General features: G+C 45.5%; 1 protein-coding gene across 2 annotated transcripts in view; it reads left to right on the top strand.

The window, feature by feature from the left end:
- Nucleotides 1-15,955, top strand: part of PCP4 (Purkinje cell protein 4) — a 61,503-nt gene that overhangs the window by 42,703 nt on the left and 2,845 nt on the right. Inside the window, exon 3 of one of the 2 annotated variants that reach the window (XM_032276837.1) lies at nucleotides 5,673-5,763. The exons of the other annotated variant lie outside the window; for it this stretch is intronic. Within the exon in view, the coding sequence (XP_032132728.1) occupies nucleotides 5,673-5,763 (91 nt within the window). The remainder of the gene's footprint in view (nucleotides 1-5,672; nucleotides 5,764-15,955) is intronic. 2 annotated transcript variants of the gene reach the window in all.

Below are 15,955 nucleotides of genomic sequence, written 5' to 3'. Positions count from 1 at the left end.
AATGTCTCCTGGTGCCAACCAAGCTCTACGGGGAACCTCATGCCAGAGGCTGTTGAGATAGATGCTCCTGAGCCCATGACAATGGAACACTGAGTTATAGCTGTTTCTTGAAAAGTCCTCACTTGTCTTTTCTATAAATCCAGCCTATTGTCACCTTAACTGATGGCTGTGTGGAAGAGTTGAACCGTAATTTTGAAATTACAATCCAGACTTGTTTGCAGAAGAAGGAGATCAGGTTTTAGAAGACAAGATGAGCTACCTGCAGATAAAATGTTCACTCTTATTCTATTCACACATCTCAAAGTTGAACAAAACTATAAAATCTTACCAATTACCTATCTGGGCTAGAAACAGCCGATTAGGTCACTCCGGCCATTCACAGCTGGTGAAATATAACTCCCTGTTGTATATTTCCTCAGCTCAGCTTAAAATGACTTTAGCAAAAGGTCAGATGCTACTGCTCCTGGGAGATGTTTTCAATCTCTAATAGGCTGATGTTAGACATTTTTTTCCCTAACATTCCATCTAAATTTGTTTCCCCCATCACTTTCTTGACACCAGCCTCTGTTAATGCTCCCTTGAGCTGCGGCAGGCAAAAATGGGTATTTTATCATTGCTTAAATTTTTGGTTTAGATAGAAATGCTTCTGCTACCTCTGCTGATAATTAGAATGTGTCAAGGAATGCTATTTCATGGTTAGTCCTTTGAAAGGTTTTTCTGTTTAAGCTGTTTCCAAACTTGTTAATTTTTGATCCTATTGCCTTGATCCTGGAAAATTTCTTTCTGTCTTTGAAATTTCTTGAAGGGAATAAAAGTGATCCACTTTATTTTTGGTCTGTAAAAGCTTTTTGAATGGGGGTGCTCCCATGGCACCCACGAAGGGCAGGGGCCTTGCTTTCCTGCCAAGGTGCCACATAAAACAGGCCTTGCTAAAATGGTCACATTTAAGCAGGCTGCATCTGAATTCTACCTAGGCATTCATCTACCTGAACCAGTATAAAAAAAGTCTGGAGCTTCAGAACTTTTCACAAGCCTGGGAAGTACTTCCCGTGCCATTTTTCAGGGTGATTAGGTGTCAGAACACATTATTATTTTAATTTAATATTTTCGTGTTTTTTAGAGACAAGGTCTTGCTCTGTCTCCCAGGCTGGAGTGCAGTAGTGCAATCTTAGCTCACTATAACCCTGAACTCCCAGCTCAAGCAATCCTCCCATTTCAGCCTCAGAGTAGCTGGGACTACAGGTATGGGCCACCAGACGAGGTCTCACTATGTTGCTCAGGCTGGTATCCAACTTCTGGCCTCAAGTCATCCTCCCACCTAGGCCTCTCAAAGTAGGACGTTATTACTTGTTGCTTAAAACTATCATCCAAACTCCACTCTTAGTTAATCTTTTTGAGCACAGGTTACTGTATGTAGTTCAGCTACTTAGTCTAGGTGGCCACATAACTTTACTCCTTCTGGGGTATTTAATTTTATTATCTTTTTATAAATATGAGAACCCATCTTCCTGATAAGTAGAAAAAGGTCCAAAGCTTAAAATCACCCATGTTTAAAAAGCTTTTTCCAGGAAATCAGTGAATGCCTGGCCATGAGCTCTTAAGACAGTGCCATTTAAAAAAAAGCAAATAGAAGTGCTGTGTCTTTGTTCCAAACATACCAAGAAAACGGATGTGGGAGATTGTGGCTGTGGATTATGAAACCAGAGATTGTGAAGTTTAACAGCCACAGGGCCAGCAGTTCGTAAAAATCAGCGTACATCTTTGTTTAGACAAAAATACGCATTTACAAATACAGGCATGTTCAGCATGTTTGAAGGGTATTTTAAAACACCTGATGTCAGAGTCATAGACAGTGGTGTCTGTTTCTTTCTGCTGTTTTCTTGCCGTGCATGAAAAATGTAGAGCATGAAACGAAACATAGGACACATGACTGAATGGAGATTCCAAGTTGGGGCCAGCCTTAGCGTTGAGATTTGAACAGTGATGTGTGTGCGTCAGCTCAGCTGCACGGTTGGACCCGGGACGGACGTGGCCTTGGCTTTGCTTCACAGACCTCCTTTTGAGTCGCCAATCAGAGAGTTGTACCCCACGTGAAATTCCATATACAGCAGACCCATCTACCAAATAGTCTTGTGCATTTAAGAAAGCTTGTAATCCCTGGAAATATACAAAGGAAAATACCTGTCTGCAGGGGTTAGAAGCTCAGGGTGAAGAGCCAGGGTGGGAAGTGCCCCATGAGATAGCATGACCCAGCAGATGAGCTGACAGCCAGGGCCAAGAAAGATGCAGAAATGTGCATCGGGAAGGACGCCAGATGCCCACACTCACTGTGGGAGAAAGGTGTTTAAATCAGACAGCACCAAAGAGAATAAAGCGCTGGAGAAAAGGCCCAGAATACCCCCTTTGAAAGCAGCTTTGGTCCCTTTCTGATGTACATGGGATGATTTTTCAATCCATGCTGCTTTTTGCTTTCCCCATCATTCATGAAGTTCTCAAGGGCTCTTACCAGCCTTTCTCTTCCTTCTGCACCAAATCCTGTAACACACTCCATTTGCCTTGGTGTCTGCCTTTCCTTCCTAAAGTCAAATTCTTTGGCCGGGTGCAGTGGCTCACACCTATAATTTTAGCACTTTAGGAGGCTGAGGCAGGTGGATGACCTGAGGAGTTCGAGATTAGCCTGGCCAATGTGGTGAAACCCCCATCTCTACTAAAACACACACACACACACACACACACACACACACACACACACACGTTAGCGGGGCATAGTGGCACGTGCCTGTAATCCCAGGTACTCAGGAGGCTGTGGCAGGAGAATCGCTTGAACTCGGGAGGTGGAGTTTGCAGTGAGCTTAGATCACACCACTGCACTCCAACCCGGGCGACGGAAGGAGACTCCGTCTCAACAACAACAAAAAAGTCAAATTCTTTGTAGAATTATGGGGTGAGGAGTATTAGAAGAAACTCATTCCTCACTTGGGTTCAAGTGAGGTTCTTAAATTAATTAGGCTAATTGATGTTCCTTTGGGACTACTTAAAAATGTCCTGTAATTATGATTGCATTGAACTTTTCTATTTAAAAACTGGGGAACTGTATGAAATTCTCTACGGTGGTAAAATTTTTAGCGTTGAATGCTTTAAAACTGGTATTTGAAATTTTAGAAGCTGGGGCACACGTGAGTCCTAGAAGGCAGTGAGCACCCTCAGGAGAGTCAGTTGATACCTGGTAAAACCAGGGAATATAAAAGAAAGGAGAAAACTCCATTTGTTCCAAAGCTGTGACAGGAAGAAGCGAATGGACCTAGTGCAGAATGGAGGGAGCGGCCTGAAACCTGACTAGGGAGGTCACCTTCCCTGGAGCAGGACCTGCTCCCATCAGTTTCCTGTGTTTCCAGGCACTTGAAAACCTGCAGTTTCAGCAACTGCAAAGGGAAGGGTTTGGAGGGAGAAGCCAGTGTCCCACTAGGAGAAAAAAATAACATGAAGCGGGGAAGCCTCAGAGGGAATGTTGCCAAAGGTAACTGAATATAAAGCAAGTATTTCTGTAAAAAAAAATCTCTGAGGTTTTTAAGGCATTAAATGCTATGAAGAAAAGACGGTCCATTTCAGAAATGGAATGGATGCATGTAAGCAAAAGACAAAGCATGCAGTTCAGGGAAAGAAATTTACCCAGCCAATGCACAGCAAAATGCAGGTGAATTTCCATTATCAACTTGAAATGTTTCTGGATGAATTATACAGATTATAACATATGTGTAGAAGATGAGGTTCATTTAAAAGAAGATAACAGCTGCTTAAACCATGGAGAAGGTTATTTCTCTCTCATATAGAAGGAATCTGGAGGTAGATGGTCAAGGGCAGTTCATGTAGTTTCAAGGAGCATCAAGCATCTATGTTACTATTTGGCCATACTTGGCATAAGACTTCCAACTGATGGTTGAATATGGCTGTGTGAGCACCAGCCATTGCACCCCTATGCAGCTATTTCAGCCAACAGAAAACAGGTGTGAACAGAGGGAAAAAAATGGGCAAGGGGTCTCTGTTAACTTTTTTAAGATTTCTTTTTTCCCACTTACATGACATTGACAAATCCTGGTTGCAGGGACACATCCAACAGTAAGGAGGCTGGAAACTGTTTCCTGGATAACCATGGGCTCAGCCTCAGATCAGGGGTTTTATAACTATGAAGAAAGGGACAAACAAGGCAATGAACAGACTCAGCCACAACACCTTTCTGCTCCTGGAGTTTCTTGGGTACTTGCAAGCTGGTTAGCTAGCACAGAGGGGTCATCTGAATTGTCGGATGACTAATTTGTCTTCTATCTCTTCAATTAGCCTGAAGAGATTTTTTTTTTCTATTTTTCCTTGTCAGAGTGTGAAGAAGGGCAAACCGTGGCTTTTCTGTGGTTTGCTGTTAGGGCAGCTAGCTGCTGATTCCTGGGAAGGAATTTCAATTCTCCCCATGTGCTCAGAGAGGAAGGAAGCGTTTGGTATGCTATTCTCACCCCCAGAAGAATTCTCATTTGCCCACTTTCCTTCAAGTTATTCTCCAATAAATGTTAAAGTACTTTCTGTGCAAATAAACTAAAATCTTGCAATCTGATCCCTGAAAGTACAAGATTAACCCTTTTCTTTATGTAATATTTCTCTCCTCTGCCCTCAGTGTAACTGGTTATGGCTATAGGAGGTGGTGGTGCAGACAGCAGAATCACTCCTGCTGGATTTGGAAGAAAGGGCTTTTTTTTTTACAGGGTGTCAGCACCTTTAAGAATTTCTGGCTTGGTGAATCTTCCTCTCTCCCTTTATTTTGAACCTATGTATGCCTTAGTTCAACCATTGTGGAAGACAGTGTGGTGATTCCTCAAAGATCTAGAAGCTGAAGTACCATTTGACCCAGCAATCCCATTATGGGGTATATACCCAAAGGGATGTGAATCATTCTGTTATAAAGACACATGTGTGCATATGTTCATTGGAAAACTATTAACAATAGCAAAGACATAGAATCAACCCAAATGCCCATCAGTGATAGACTGGATAAAGAGAATGTGGTACATATACACCATGAAATACTATGCAGCTCTAAAAAGGAACAAGGTATCCTTTGCAGGGACATGGATGGAGATGGAAGCTGTTATCCTCAGCAAACTAACACAGGCACAGAAAATGAAATACTGCCTGTTCTCACTTATAAGTGGGAGCTGAATCATGAGAACACATGAACGCGTGGGGAGAACAACACACACTGAGGCTTGTTGGGAGAGAGAGCATCAGGAAGAATACCTAACGGTTGCTGGGCTTAATACCTAGGTGATGGGTTGATCTGTGAAGCAAATCACCTTGGCACACGTTTACCTATGTAACAAACCTGCACATCCTGCTCATGTACCCCAGAACTTAAAAGTGGAAGAAAAAAAATTTCCGGAAGGCAGAGAGCTCAGCCTAGATGATGTCCAGACAGGAACAATTCATATGGAAGATATTTAGCGGCATGATAGATCTTTCTAGCAGATGCTTGACTGCTCCTAAGATTGCCTGGCAATGGACAGTAGGATGTCCCCACAGAAGCGCAGAGAAACCCAGTGCCTCTGCCTCAGGGCTTGCCAGAAGGTGGAATCTTCCTGTGGCTGGCTGCCCCCTGGAGCTTACTTCTGCTTCTCAGATCCTTGTAGTGCACCTGCCTGGCCAGCCCTAACCTGCACGGTGGCAGACTTCCACCCCTGAGACATCTGAAAATGATTTTTTCAGCATCTCAGCCTCATGGTAGGTAGACAGAGAAGCTGGAAGGAAGGCGCATTGGGCAAGCCAGGCTGCCAGCTGCCGTCTTGGGCAAGGCATCCCTGCATTGGGATGGCCCTCTACTCCTTACAAACGGTGTCCCTACATGTGCTCTCCAGACAAAATCAAGTCTGGGCAAGGATTTGAACCTAAGGAAGGCAAATCTGACCACAGTCAAGAGTCATGACTTGAATTCAAGCTGCCCCTAGTCAAGCTGTTTCTCATCATACCTCACTGATGGTCTTAATTTTTTTCTTGAAAATGTAGGCATTTCGCTAGTGGTTCTGTGTTGAATTGTGTACTACCTCCCTGTCCAATTCAAGTGTTGAAGCCCTAATCTCGATGACGTCAGAATGTGACCTTATTTGGAGATAGGGTCTTTATCGAGGTAATTAAATTGAAATGAGGTCATTAGGTTGGGCCCTCATCCAGTCTGGCTGTTGTCCTTATAAGAAGAAGAGAGGAGGGCACAGACACACACAAAGGGATATTCACGTGAGGACACAGGGAAAAGCTGTCTGCAAGCCAGGAGAGAGGTCTTAGGAGGAACCAGCTGTGCCAACACCTTAATCTTGGACTCCAGCCTCCTGGATGTGAGAGCATAAATTTCTGTTACTTAAGTGACCCCCTGTGTGACACTTTGTCATGACAGCCTAAGCAATTGATAACAAATAGGAATGAATTTTGCCTTTCCAACAGAAAAATGAGTATTTCTTCAGTGATGTCCATGCCTTCTTTTTTTTGTGCCCTTCCTCGCTTAATGAATTTGGAGGAAGATCTGATCTCATTAACGCTCATTCTTTGCAATCGATATCCATGGATTTGTGCTCACTTGATTATCCAGTGCCACAGTCGGGCATTTTATGTAAGCCAGGGTGACTCTGGATGGAAGCCGGAGAAACAGATTAATTGGAAACAGATGACTGAGAAGAGCTCAGAATAAATTCTTACTTTTGGCTACCGAATTAAGTGTTGCATTAATCAGAATTGATTTGAACAATCGAAGACTGTGGGTTTCAGAATACTTCTATTTTAGGACAAAAGAGAATTACTTGCTCTTGGAAAAAGCTTTAAGTACCAAAGAAGGCACTAACTTGGTAAATGGAAAGCTAGAAGAAATGGGAATTGTGTTTTTATTTGATCTGGGGAATACAATAGATGTAGAAAGTCCCCTTGCTTGGGACTGCGAATGCCTGAACTTGCTCATTAATCTCCGCCTCTTAGCACAGACCTGGAAAATTGCAATTCTCCGCACCAGCAGCCCCTGTTCAATAAATATGGAGCCAGCGGGCAGGAGCGAGAAGTGGCTCTGGGCTGCGGGGCTGGCTTGTTGGAATCCCACACTCCCCAAGCAACTCAGGAACTCAGGCAGAAGGACACAGTGGCTCTCTGCATGCTTTGTTCCCAGCTTTTTAAAGAGCTTATTGTCTTTTTATAAATTGGCATTTCATAAAGTGTGACTGCTGTGTGCCAGCATTACTAGGTACTACGGGTGTCAATTTAGTTTTATAATTTTTTTCCTCTGGTGGAATTGACCTTTTCGCCAACACTAGATGCCTTATTCTCTGAGTATATCTTGATCTGATGTGAAGTGTCAAGGATAAAATTCCAATCCTTACTTGCTTTGTTGCCTGTCTCTTTGGCTTTCCCTGCCTCAAGGGCAAGGGTTTGGGTCATTAAAAAGGAACCCCCACTCCCTCTTCTTGGCCAAGTAGTGTGAGGGAGGGGGTCCCAGCTAAGAGGGCCCTAGCAGCACAGGGACCCACATCAATTAGCTTAATTATATCAAGGGCAACACGGCTGACAGATACTAATTCTTCCAAAGTTAATATCGTGCTTTGAAAGAAGGTAGGACATTCTAAGAACCTTGGCACTAAAATACCCCAATTGCAAGGCATACTTAAGTTAAATGACTGTTATTTCTTTATGGTGTGCTAAAAGTGAGGTCCTTTTATAGTACGCTGTGTGCTGTGACTCCTGATGAAGGCAAACTCATACTTGGGACTATTATATCCCAATTTACTGCTCGGGCACAAATTTCTGATCTACAGGATTAGGCATTAGGAAGTTATTCATTTCTATCAAATCAGTCTTAAAATATGGAGAGTGATAAATATGTATATTAAAGCATTTATCTGTTTGTGTGGTGTCACTCGTTTCTATCCAATCAATCTTAAAATATGGAGTGATAAATATGTAAATCAAAGCATTTACCTGTTTGTGTGACGTGTATGAATGTGTGTGTGGTGTGATGTGTGTGGTCTAATGTGTGTGGTGTGCATGGTTTGTGTGTGTGTGGTGTGTATGTATGTGTAGTGTGATGTGTGTAATGTGTATTTGTGTGTATGTGTGGCATATGTTTGTGTGTATAGTGTGATATGTGTGTGATATGTTTATATGTGTTGTGTGTGTAGTGTGGTATGTTTGTGTGGTGCGTATGAGTGTGTGTGGTGAGGGTTGTGTTTGTGCATGAGTGTGTGCGGTGAGGTGTGTTTGTGTATGAGTATGTGTGTGGAGCGAGGTGTGTGTATGTAGGTATAATGTGTGGTGTGTGTGTTTTGTGTGTTGGGTGTATTTGATGTGTGATGTGTGTAGTGTAGGTGTAGGTATGTGTGTGGTGTTTGTGTAGGGTATATTTGTGTGTGTGGTGTGTGTGATGTGGTCTGTGTGTGTGATGTTTGTGTGTGTGTGGTGTGTGTAGTGTAGTATGTGTTTGTGTGTGTTTCATGTATGATGTGGTGTGATGTGTGTGGTGTGTTTGTATGATATGATATGTGTGTTTGGTGTGGTGTAAGTATGTGTGGTGTGATGTGTGTGTGTGTGTGATGTGTTTGTGTGTTTGGTGTGTGATGTGCATTTGTGGGTGGTATGTGTATGGTGTGTGTGTTTAGGGTGTATTTGTATGTGTGTGGTGTGTGATGTTTGTGGTCTCTGTGTGGGATGTTTGTGTATGTGTGCTGTCTGTGGTGTAATGTGTGTTTGCATGTGTTTGATATGTGATGTAGTGTGATGTGTGTGGTATGTGTTTCTGTGTGGTGTGTGTGTGATGTGTTATGCATGTGATATGATATGTGTGTTTGGTGCGTTGTGTTTGTGGGATATGTGTGTTTGGTGTGAGTGTGTGTGGTGTATGTGTGCAGTGTGTGGTATGTTTGTGCATGTGGGATGATACGTGTGTTTGATGTGGTGTGTGTGGTGTGTTTATGTGAGTGTGTGTGGTGTATGACTGTATGATGGGTGTGAGTGTGTGGGTCTGTGGCATGTGTGTGGCATGTTGTATGTGTGTGTGTGTCAAAACTAAAAGCTGCTGCTCATGACTAATTGCTGATTCCTCTAAAGACCTTACCAGGATGATGCGAGCAATGACGTCTCATCTTCCCCAACTGGGAAACACAGATTTGAGAGGTTCCTTTCCCAAGTTTAGGGGTTAATATATTTGTGAATTATGCTGTGTTTCAAACTTTTTATTCTTGCTGGGACTGTTGAGGGGTCCCTGAATATAGCTCTGTCATGCCCTAGGTGACTTTTCGTGTCTGTTAATTTCCAAGGAATATATGTTAATTATTTGAGGCCTGCCACTTAGATGGTGAATGCACAGATGAAGACCATTTTTTCTGGAAGTGCTATTTCCCACCATCTGTGAGGAGCCCTGGCTGCTGCCCCCGTCCTGGTTGGCCTCACTGTGGGGCTGTGCCCCTCCCAGGATGGCTCCTCGGCAGAGGCCCCACCTGACAACCTTGCCTCACTCTCTCCAGCGGCCTGCTTTGCTCTTTGAATCTCTGAAATTCTGTTCCTTATTTGTATTTACCTTTCCATTTGTTTTCCTGGGGAGGGATGGGACTAAGTTTGTTCTCTGCTCTCTCCCTGCCCCCAGGACAGGGATGACTGTCCCAGACCACTTGCAGAATGCATGAATTTGCTATAGTTCCTCCAGGCTGCCTGGTAAACCAGCAGATTTTGCAAGCTGGCTGACAGTATTACATTAATCAAAACTTAGACTTGGATCATCCAAGAGATGATTTTCCCCCAGAGCTGTATTAACTGGCCCATAAAGAAGTCTGTCAATTTGGTCTACATCTAAGGAGATCAAGTAGCACACCACCACAGAAGGAGAACAAGATTTGGAGCAAGATCTGGATCCCAAGTCAGGCTTGGCCAGTCTTCACGAGGTGATCTTAGGCGAGGCCCTTCTAGAATGGGGATGACGAATGTTTCCTGCAGCCCTCATAAACAACTACGTAAGTCCCAACTACAGATGACAGAAGCCCATTCTCTAGATAAAACAGAGAATCATAGAGATTCTCTATAATGCAAAGCTACTTTAAAACCTTCAAAGCCCCCAAATTAGGTCAGGTGCTGTTACAGGCTGAATTGTGTTGTCTCCCCACCCAAATTAATATGTGGAAGCTCTGACCTCCAGTACCCCAGAGTGTCACTGCATCCAGAGATGCTTAAAGAGATGGTTAATTGATTCATGTTAAATTAATGTTGTCACGTGGTGAGGACACAGCAAGAAGGTGGTCATCTGGAAGCCATGGAGAGAGACCCCAGGAGAAACCACACCTGCCAGCACCTTGATCTCCAACTTCTGGCATCCAGAACTGTGAGAAAATAAATTCCTGTTGGTGAAGCCACCTAGTCTGTGGTATTTTGTTACGGCAGCCTGAGCATACTAACACTCTACTCAGCAAGAATCTGCTGATGGACCATGGGACTGACGTGAGAACCTCTGCTCTAGCACCAAACTCTGTGTTATCAGCATAGATAAATAAATGCAAGTGGAATTTTAGTTTACCAAAGCATTCTTCTGTTCTTTGCATTTTTATGACAATACCAGAGACTTAAAAAAAAATAGAGATGGGAACTCACTATGTTGCCCAGGCTGGTCTCAAACTCTTGGGCTCAGATGACCCTCTTGCCTCGGCCTCCCAAAGTGCTGGCATTACAGGTGTGAGCCGCCATGCCTGGCCCAGAGACTTGTAATATTCATTTGGGATTGTCTTCAAGTGGTAGTGTAATAGTTCCTTACTTTTATATTTATGATTCTCTATTTTACATTTGCCCATCAAATGATCTGTAAAAGAAAGTCCACTTGAATATATGAGGGAGGATCTATTTAATGCTCAATAAAGAGCGGTTTTTATTACCATTCCATCTTTAAGAAGGACTACCTGAGCTTTCTCTGATGACATAATAAAACACATAATTGCAGAGGCCACTTTCTCTCTCAGTTTCTGTGGGGAAAAGGCAGTATTTCAGGAAAGTAGCATAAGAAATGTCTATACTAGTGCGAAGTTTAAACTTGAATGGGACTCTTTTACTTCCCAGTGGAGTTCGTGGCAGAATTGAATCAGGGGACGTTCCAAGCCTCAGGGAGCATCGTTTCTTCATTATTCTAGGGCCATTGGCAGAGCTCTGTGTCGGGTCCTGGTGGTTTAATGAGGTTTCTGTTCAGAGGGAAAAGCCTCATTGCTTGGAGCCATTTTGCAGTGACACTCTTTGTTGAGAAAGGGCAATGTGACAGGTAGACAGGTAATGGACAGGTAGCTAGATAATGTAGCCGTTCACGTAACTGCCCAGCCTGATAGATTTTGATGGTCACTTCCTTTGAGGTGAGATCTTACAGATGATGGACTTGGCGGAGTTGGGTGAAGTCTGAAGGGCTTGTGAGGGATAATGGCCCCCCAGGCACACAGGATGTTGAAGTCATGGGGCCGTTTTTTTGAGCCCTAATGATCAATAAGTCGGGTTTCCCTTTGCCCTCTAATGGAGTTGGAATTGCGATCCTCTTACATCAAATCTGCTAATTGGCATGAATATCCTCTTGAGTGTTCTGTGGTCAGCTTGAGAATTTCAGCATGTCTATGTAGAGCAGGAAAAGGTGGAATTCCAGGACCCGGTGCAAATGCAGGTAATAACAACTGTGAAGTCCTGGATGGTTACAAGGTGATTTGGTGAAATACTTGTTACAAGGAAAAGCTGGCCAGGTGCGAAGGCTCACACCTATAATCCCAGCACTTTGGGAGGCAGAGGTGTGTGGATCACAAGTTCAGGAGATCGAGACCAATCTGACCAACATAGTGAAACTCCATCTCTACTAAAAATACAAAAAATTAGCTGGGTGTGATGGTGTGTGCCTGTAGCTCCAGCTACTCAGGAGGCTGAGGCAGGAGAATCACGTGAACTTGGGAAGCGGAGGTTGCAGTGAGCCGAGATCATGTCACTGCACTCCTGCCCGGGGTGACAGTGTGAGACTCCATCTCAAAAAAAAAAAAAAAAAAAAAAAAGGAAAAGCTGTAGGTATGTCAAATTTAGTGGAGTTGAACAAAGAGTGATTCCAGAATTAGGCATCTCTCTGAAGCAGAACAGGTTCTCGGAACTGCGGCCTGCCGTGTGGTGAGGCAGCCTTTACAGGAAGAAAGCAGACGTGAGGCAGTGAGGAGGCTGACCTGGTTACCGTGCAGCATTTTGCCCGGTTTGAGTCAGTTGCCCACCTGTCACTGACTGAAGGTGGGCTGCTGTTACTGACCGAGATCCTGCTGTTTGTTAACCAGAGCATGCCTGTACAGCACTCCTGAGTTAAGCTTCTAGTTAGTTTTTGCACTAAATAAGATCGTAGGTTTAATTTGAGGACGGGAGTACGGGGGCATCCTCAGGCCGAATGGAGTTCAGCCTAACCTGCTGCTCGCTCAGACCGAAAAGCCACCGTTGAGACCGAGTGGCCAAAGTGATTTTCCAATACAGGCAGCAGAATCCTACATGCAAATGTCAGGTGGAGGCCGCCCCCAGTCCAGACCTAAGCCTCAGACATCTTCGTGAAGAATCAAGTGGAAATAAGGGGAAGGGTCGTGCTGCAGTCTGGACACGACAGTGTCGTTCATGTCGTCCGTAATGCTCGTTTAGACGCCCGGCTCCCTCCTGGACACAGAAGCTCTACAAAGGCTTCCAGGCCACTGGGAAGGCCTGGTTTGTACCCTCATGGCTAAGGAGAATGTCCTTCTGCATTGTCTAAGCTTTACAGTGGCATGACTTGTGAGTTGTGGGCTGTATCGGTCAGCAGTGGAAGGCCTCTCTTTTGAACACATTGTAGGTATATTCTTTATACCTTGTATTTCTCAGCTGGGGCCATCCTGCAGCAAGCCCAGCAGACACAGCTGACCACGCTGGCCATGCAGGTGGCCATGATGGAAGGCACCCCCTGTCTCCCTGAATTAGGGCCTGAGTGATCCATGAACCTCACCGCTGAGCAGACACACGCACCCTGAGGCTGAAGTCGCCTTACCGCCCAAGTCCCCTTCACTGGCCTTTGCAGCTCTGGCCACATCATGCCCCGTACAGGGCGACCTGTGCTTTAAGGCACAACAGAGTGTTGATCTGAACATAAACATAATGCTGGGAGCCAGGCAGAACAGGCTTTTGTTTTCTAGATGAGAAAGCTGAGCACCAGAGTCGCAGAGCAGTCAGAGGCAATCCCCAAATTCAGGTTTTCCCTGGACTCCGCAGCCCCTTCTGCAGGGTGCCTCACTCAGTGCAGGGAGTATCTAAGTGTGATGAGAGAGGCAGCCTCCCACCCCCAAGGAGACTGAGGGCTTTGGCTGCTGGGACATGAGGCCTGTGCTTTTTGTTTTTGTCTGAGGTGGGTCTCACTCTGTTGCCCAGGCTGGAGTGCAGTGGTGTAATCATAGCTCAATGCAGCCTTGACCTCCCAGGCTCCAGCGATGTTCCCCCACCTCAGCCTCCCGAGGAGCTGGGACTATGCTCAGCCCTGTGTAAAAATTAGCTGTCACCGCTCTTGGCTAATTTTTAAGTTTTTGTAGAAACGATGTCTCCATGTGCTGCCCAGGCTGGTCTCGAACCCTCACCTCATGTGCTGGGGTTGCTGGCATGAGCCACTGGGCCTGGCCGCATGTTTTGTTTATTCCCTGGCTACGTGTTGGTGGCACGCTCTGTTCTAGGCCAGGAGGGGCTCAAAAACCCGCCTGGAGCTTCTCTGGCTCTGCTGGGTCCCCACAGGCTCCTCTGGGGCCACAGGTCCTGGCCCAGTGGCATGAGGGCATGTGTGTGCCTTCCTCTTCCCTGTGTGCCTGTTGAGGTCTGGACGTCTGCCCCTGGATGCCTGTGTCCCTCTTCTCTCCATCTGGCCTTGAGCATTTCCTGGGGCTTTTCCGCATGAAGCAGCAGTGCTTCCTGATGTCATTCTCAGGTGCCAGGTTTTCCATCTTCCTTGCAGTGCCACCTGTGGGCTGTGCTCCTCTGGCTGGCTGGACAGTGGCTTTGCCAGGAAAGCTCCCAGCCACATGCCCTTCTTAGAGGCCTGTTGAGACCCTCCTCCATGACAATGCTGCCGGGAGTGGGGACAAGGACCTGCCTCACAAACTGAAGTTAAATGGTTACCAACGAGGGTACCTTGCTTGTTTCATCCTCCAGGTAGAAGTGTGCATTTGATATCTGCCTAGCATATTAATAAATGGGCTCACTTGCAATCAACAGTTTTAATTGAACACCTACTGTGTGCTGGGTCCTAAGCGGCAGGAACAAGGCAGACAAAGTCCCTACCCTCACAGAGCTCACCTCTAGTGTGGGAGACAGAGGACAAAGCAGGGAGGAAAGAAAGAAGTAAAGTAACGGGTAGTGATTGCGCCGTGAACTGCAATGCAGGCTTGGGGGTGTGGCGTGGCCCTAGGGGCCATATTCGGGGAATGTCATCTCCTAGGCTGTTCAGCTTCCCGAGCAGGCATGGCTGAGGTCTTCCCTGTGGGCGTCAGCCATAGAAAGAGCCCCCTGTGCTGCCAGTGCGTCCCTGCTTCTGCCCGGGAGTGATAGGGCTGGGAGGCTCCTCATACGACCACCCGGCCCCTGTGCCCTTGTCGCTATCACTGGGGTCATTCTTGGGGAACCTTGGCAGGCTCCAAGGCCCTGAAGAGTGGTTCTGGGAGTGGAGCCCTGACTGTGGTCCTTTCCATTTCTCTCCTCCCCCACCCTCGTGCCTGTGGAATCTGGGGCATTTGGAACTGCGCTTTCCTGACTTCCAGGACCACAGATCATTTGTATTGAACCTGTGCCACCGAGTCTAATTGTTTGTCCCTTCTCCACTGTAGCCGGGTCCCCATTCTCTACCTTGCACACTCCTGGCTGGCTCAGTGGAAGGAGCTCCTGCCACTCCTCTAACAGCACCCTGGGAATGCTGGACCCTCTGAAGTGCACAGAAAGTAGTGATTCCTTAAATGTTAGTGGTTTCTTTTTTAAACAATGTAATATTGTTCAAATGAGGAATCAATCAATCACTTTTGGCTGAGATGTTAGTTTAGGATATAAATGTGAAATTGCTTTTTATAACCTGTCCTCACTGTTTCCTTATACATTTCCTAAATATACATAATTTTCTGCATCTTCGTTTGTCATTTGTCAAAACAATAATGTTGCCACTTTCTTCCATTATCATAAAAGGAGAAAGGTGAATCAGACTCTTTAAACAATTCAGCCTGCAGCAACATTTTAAATTTAAAACAGAAATTTCTCCTCCTACTTGGAATCGGAGTGAATTTTTCCCCTTTGCACTCACTATACAGTCAATGCAAGGATTCCTCTGGGAGTAAGCGGATTTGGGCTATAAACACCTCATGAAAAATGACAATTCCTAGTGCTGTAGATGCTACCTAACCAAGGATGCTGTTGGTACTAAAGGGTTTATTGCCATCAGCACAAACACTGGAGCCATTTACATTTTGGGTTTGCTAGACACTTGCCCTCCAGTTCCAGGCTCAAGTGATAACATTAATTAACCACTTTTACATCATCAACTTGAGCAACAGGAAACTTTTACTTCTCCCAGTGATCCTACCCCTTATTATTCTCCAAAGAAAGGGCCCTGGCAATGTCGAAGAAAATGTGAGCCGGGCACGGTGGCTCACGCCTGTAATCCCAGCACTTTGGGAGGCCAAGGCGGGTGGATCACGAGGTCAAGAGATCAAGACCATCCTGGTCAACATGGTGAAACCCCGTCTCTACTAAAAATACAAAAAATTAGCTGGGCATGGTGGCGCATGCCTGTAATCCCAGCTACTCAGGAGGCTGAGGCAGGAGAATTGCCTGAACCCAGGAGGCAGAGGTTGCGGTGAGCCGAGATGGCGCCATTGCACTCCAGCCTGGGTAACAAGAGCGAAACTCCGTCTCAAAA

This window comes from Sapajus apella, unplaced genomic scaffold, assembly GCF_009761245.1.
Source record: "Sapajus apella isolate SASKATOON/1434 unplaced genomic scaffold, GSC_monkey_1.0 scaffold8, whole genome shotgun sequence".
NCBI classification, from domain to species: Eukaryota; Metazoa; Chordata; class Mammalia; order Primates; family Cebidae; genus Sapajus; species Sapajus apella.
Note: the sequence above shows the minus strand (reverse complement) of the source record. Positions and strands in the feature narration are given on the sequence as shown.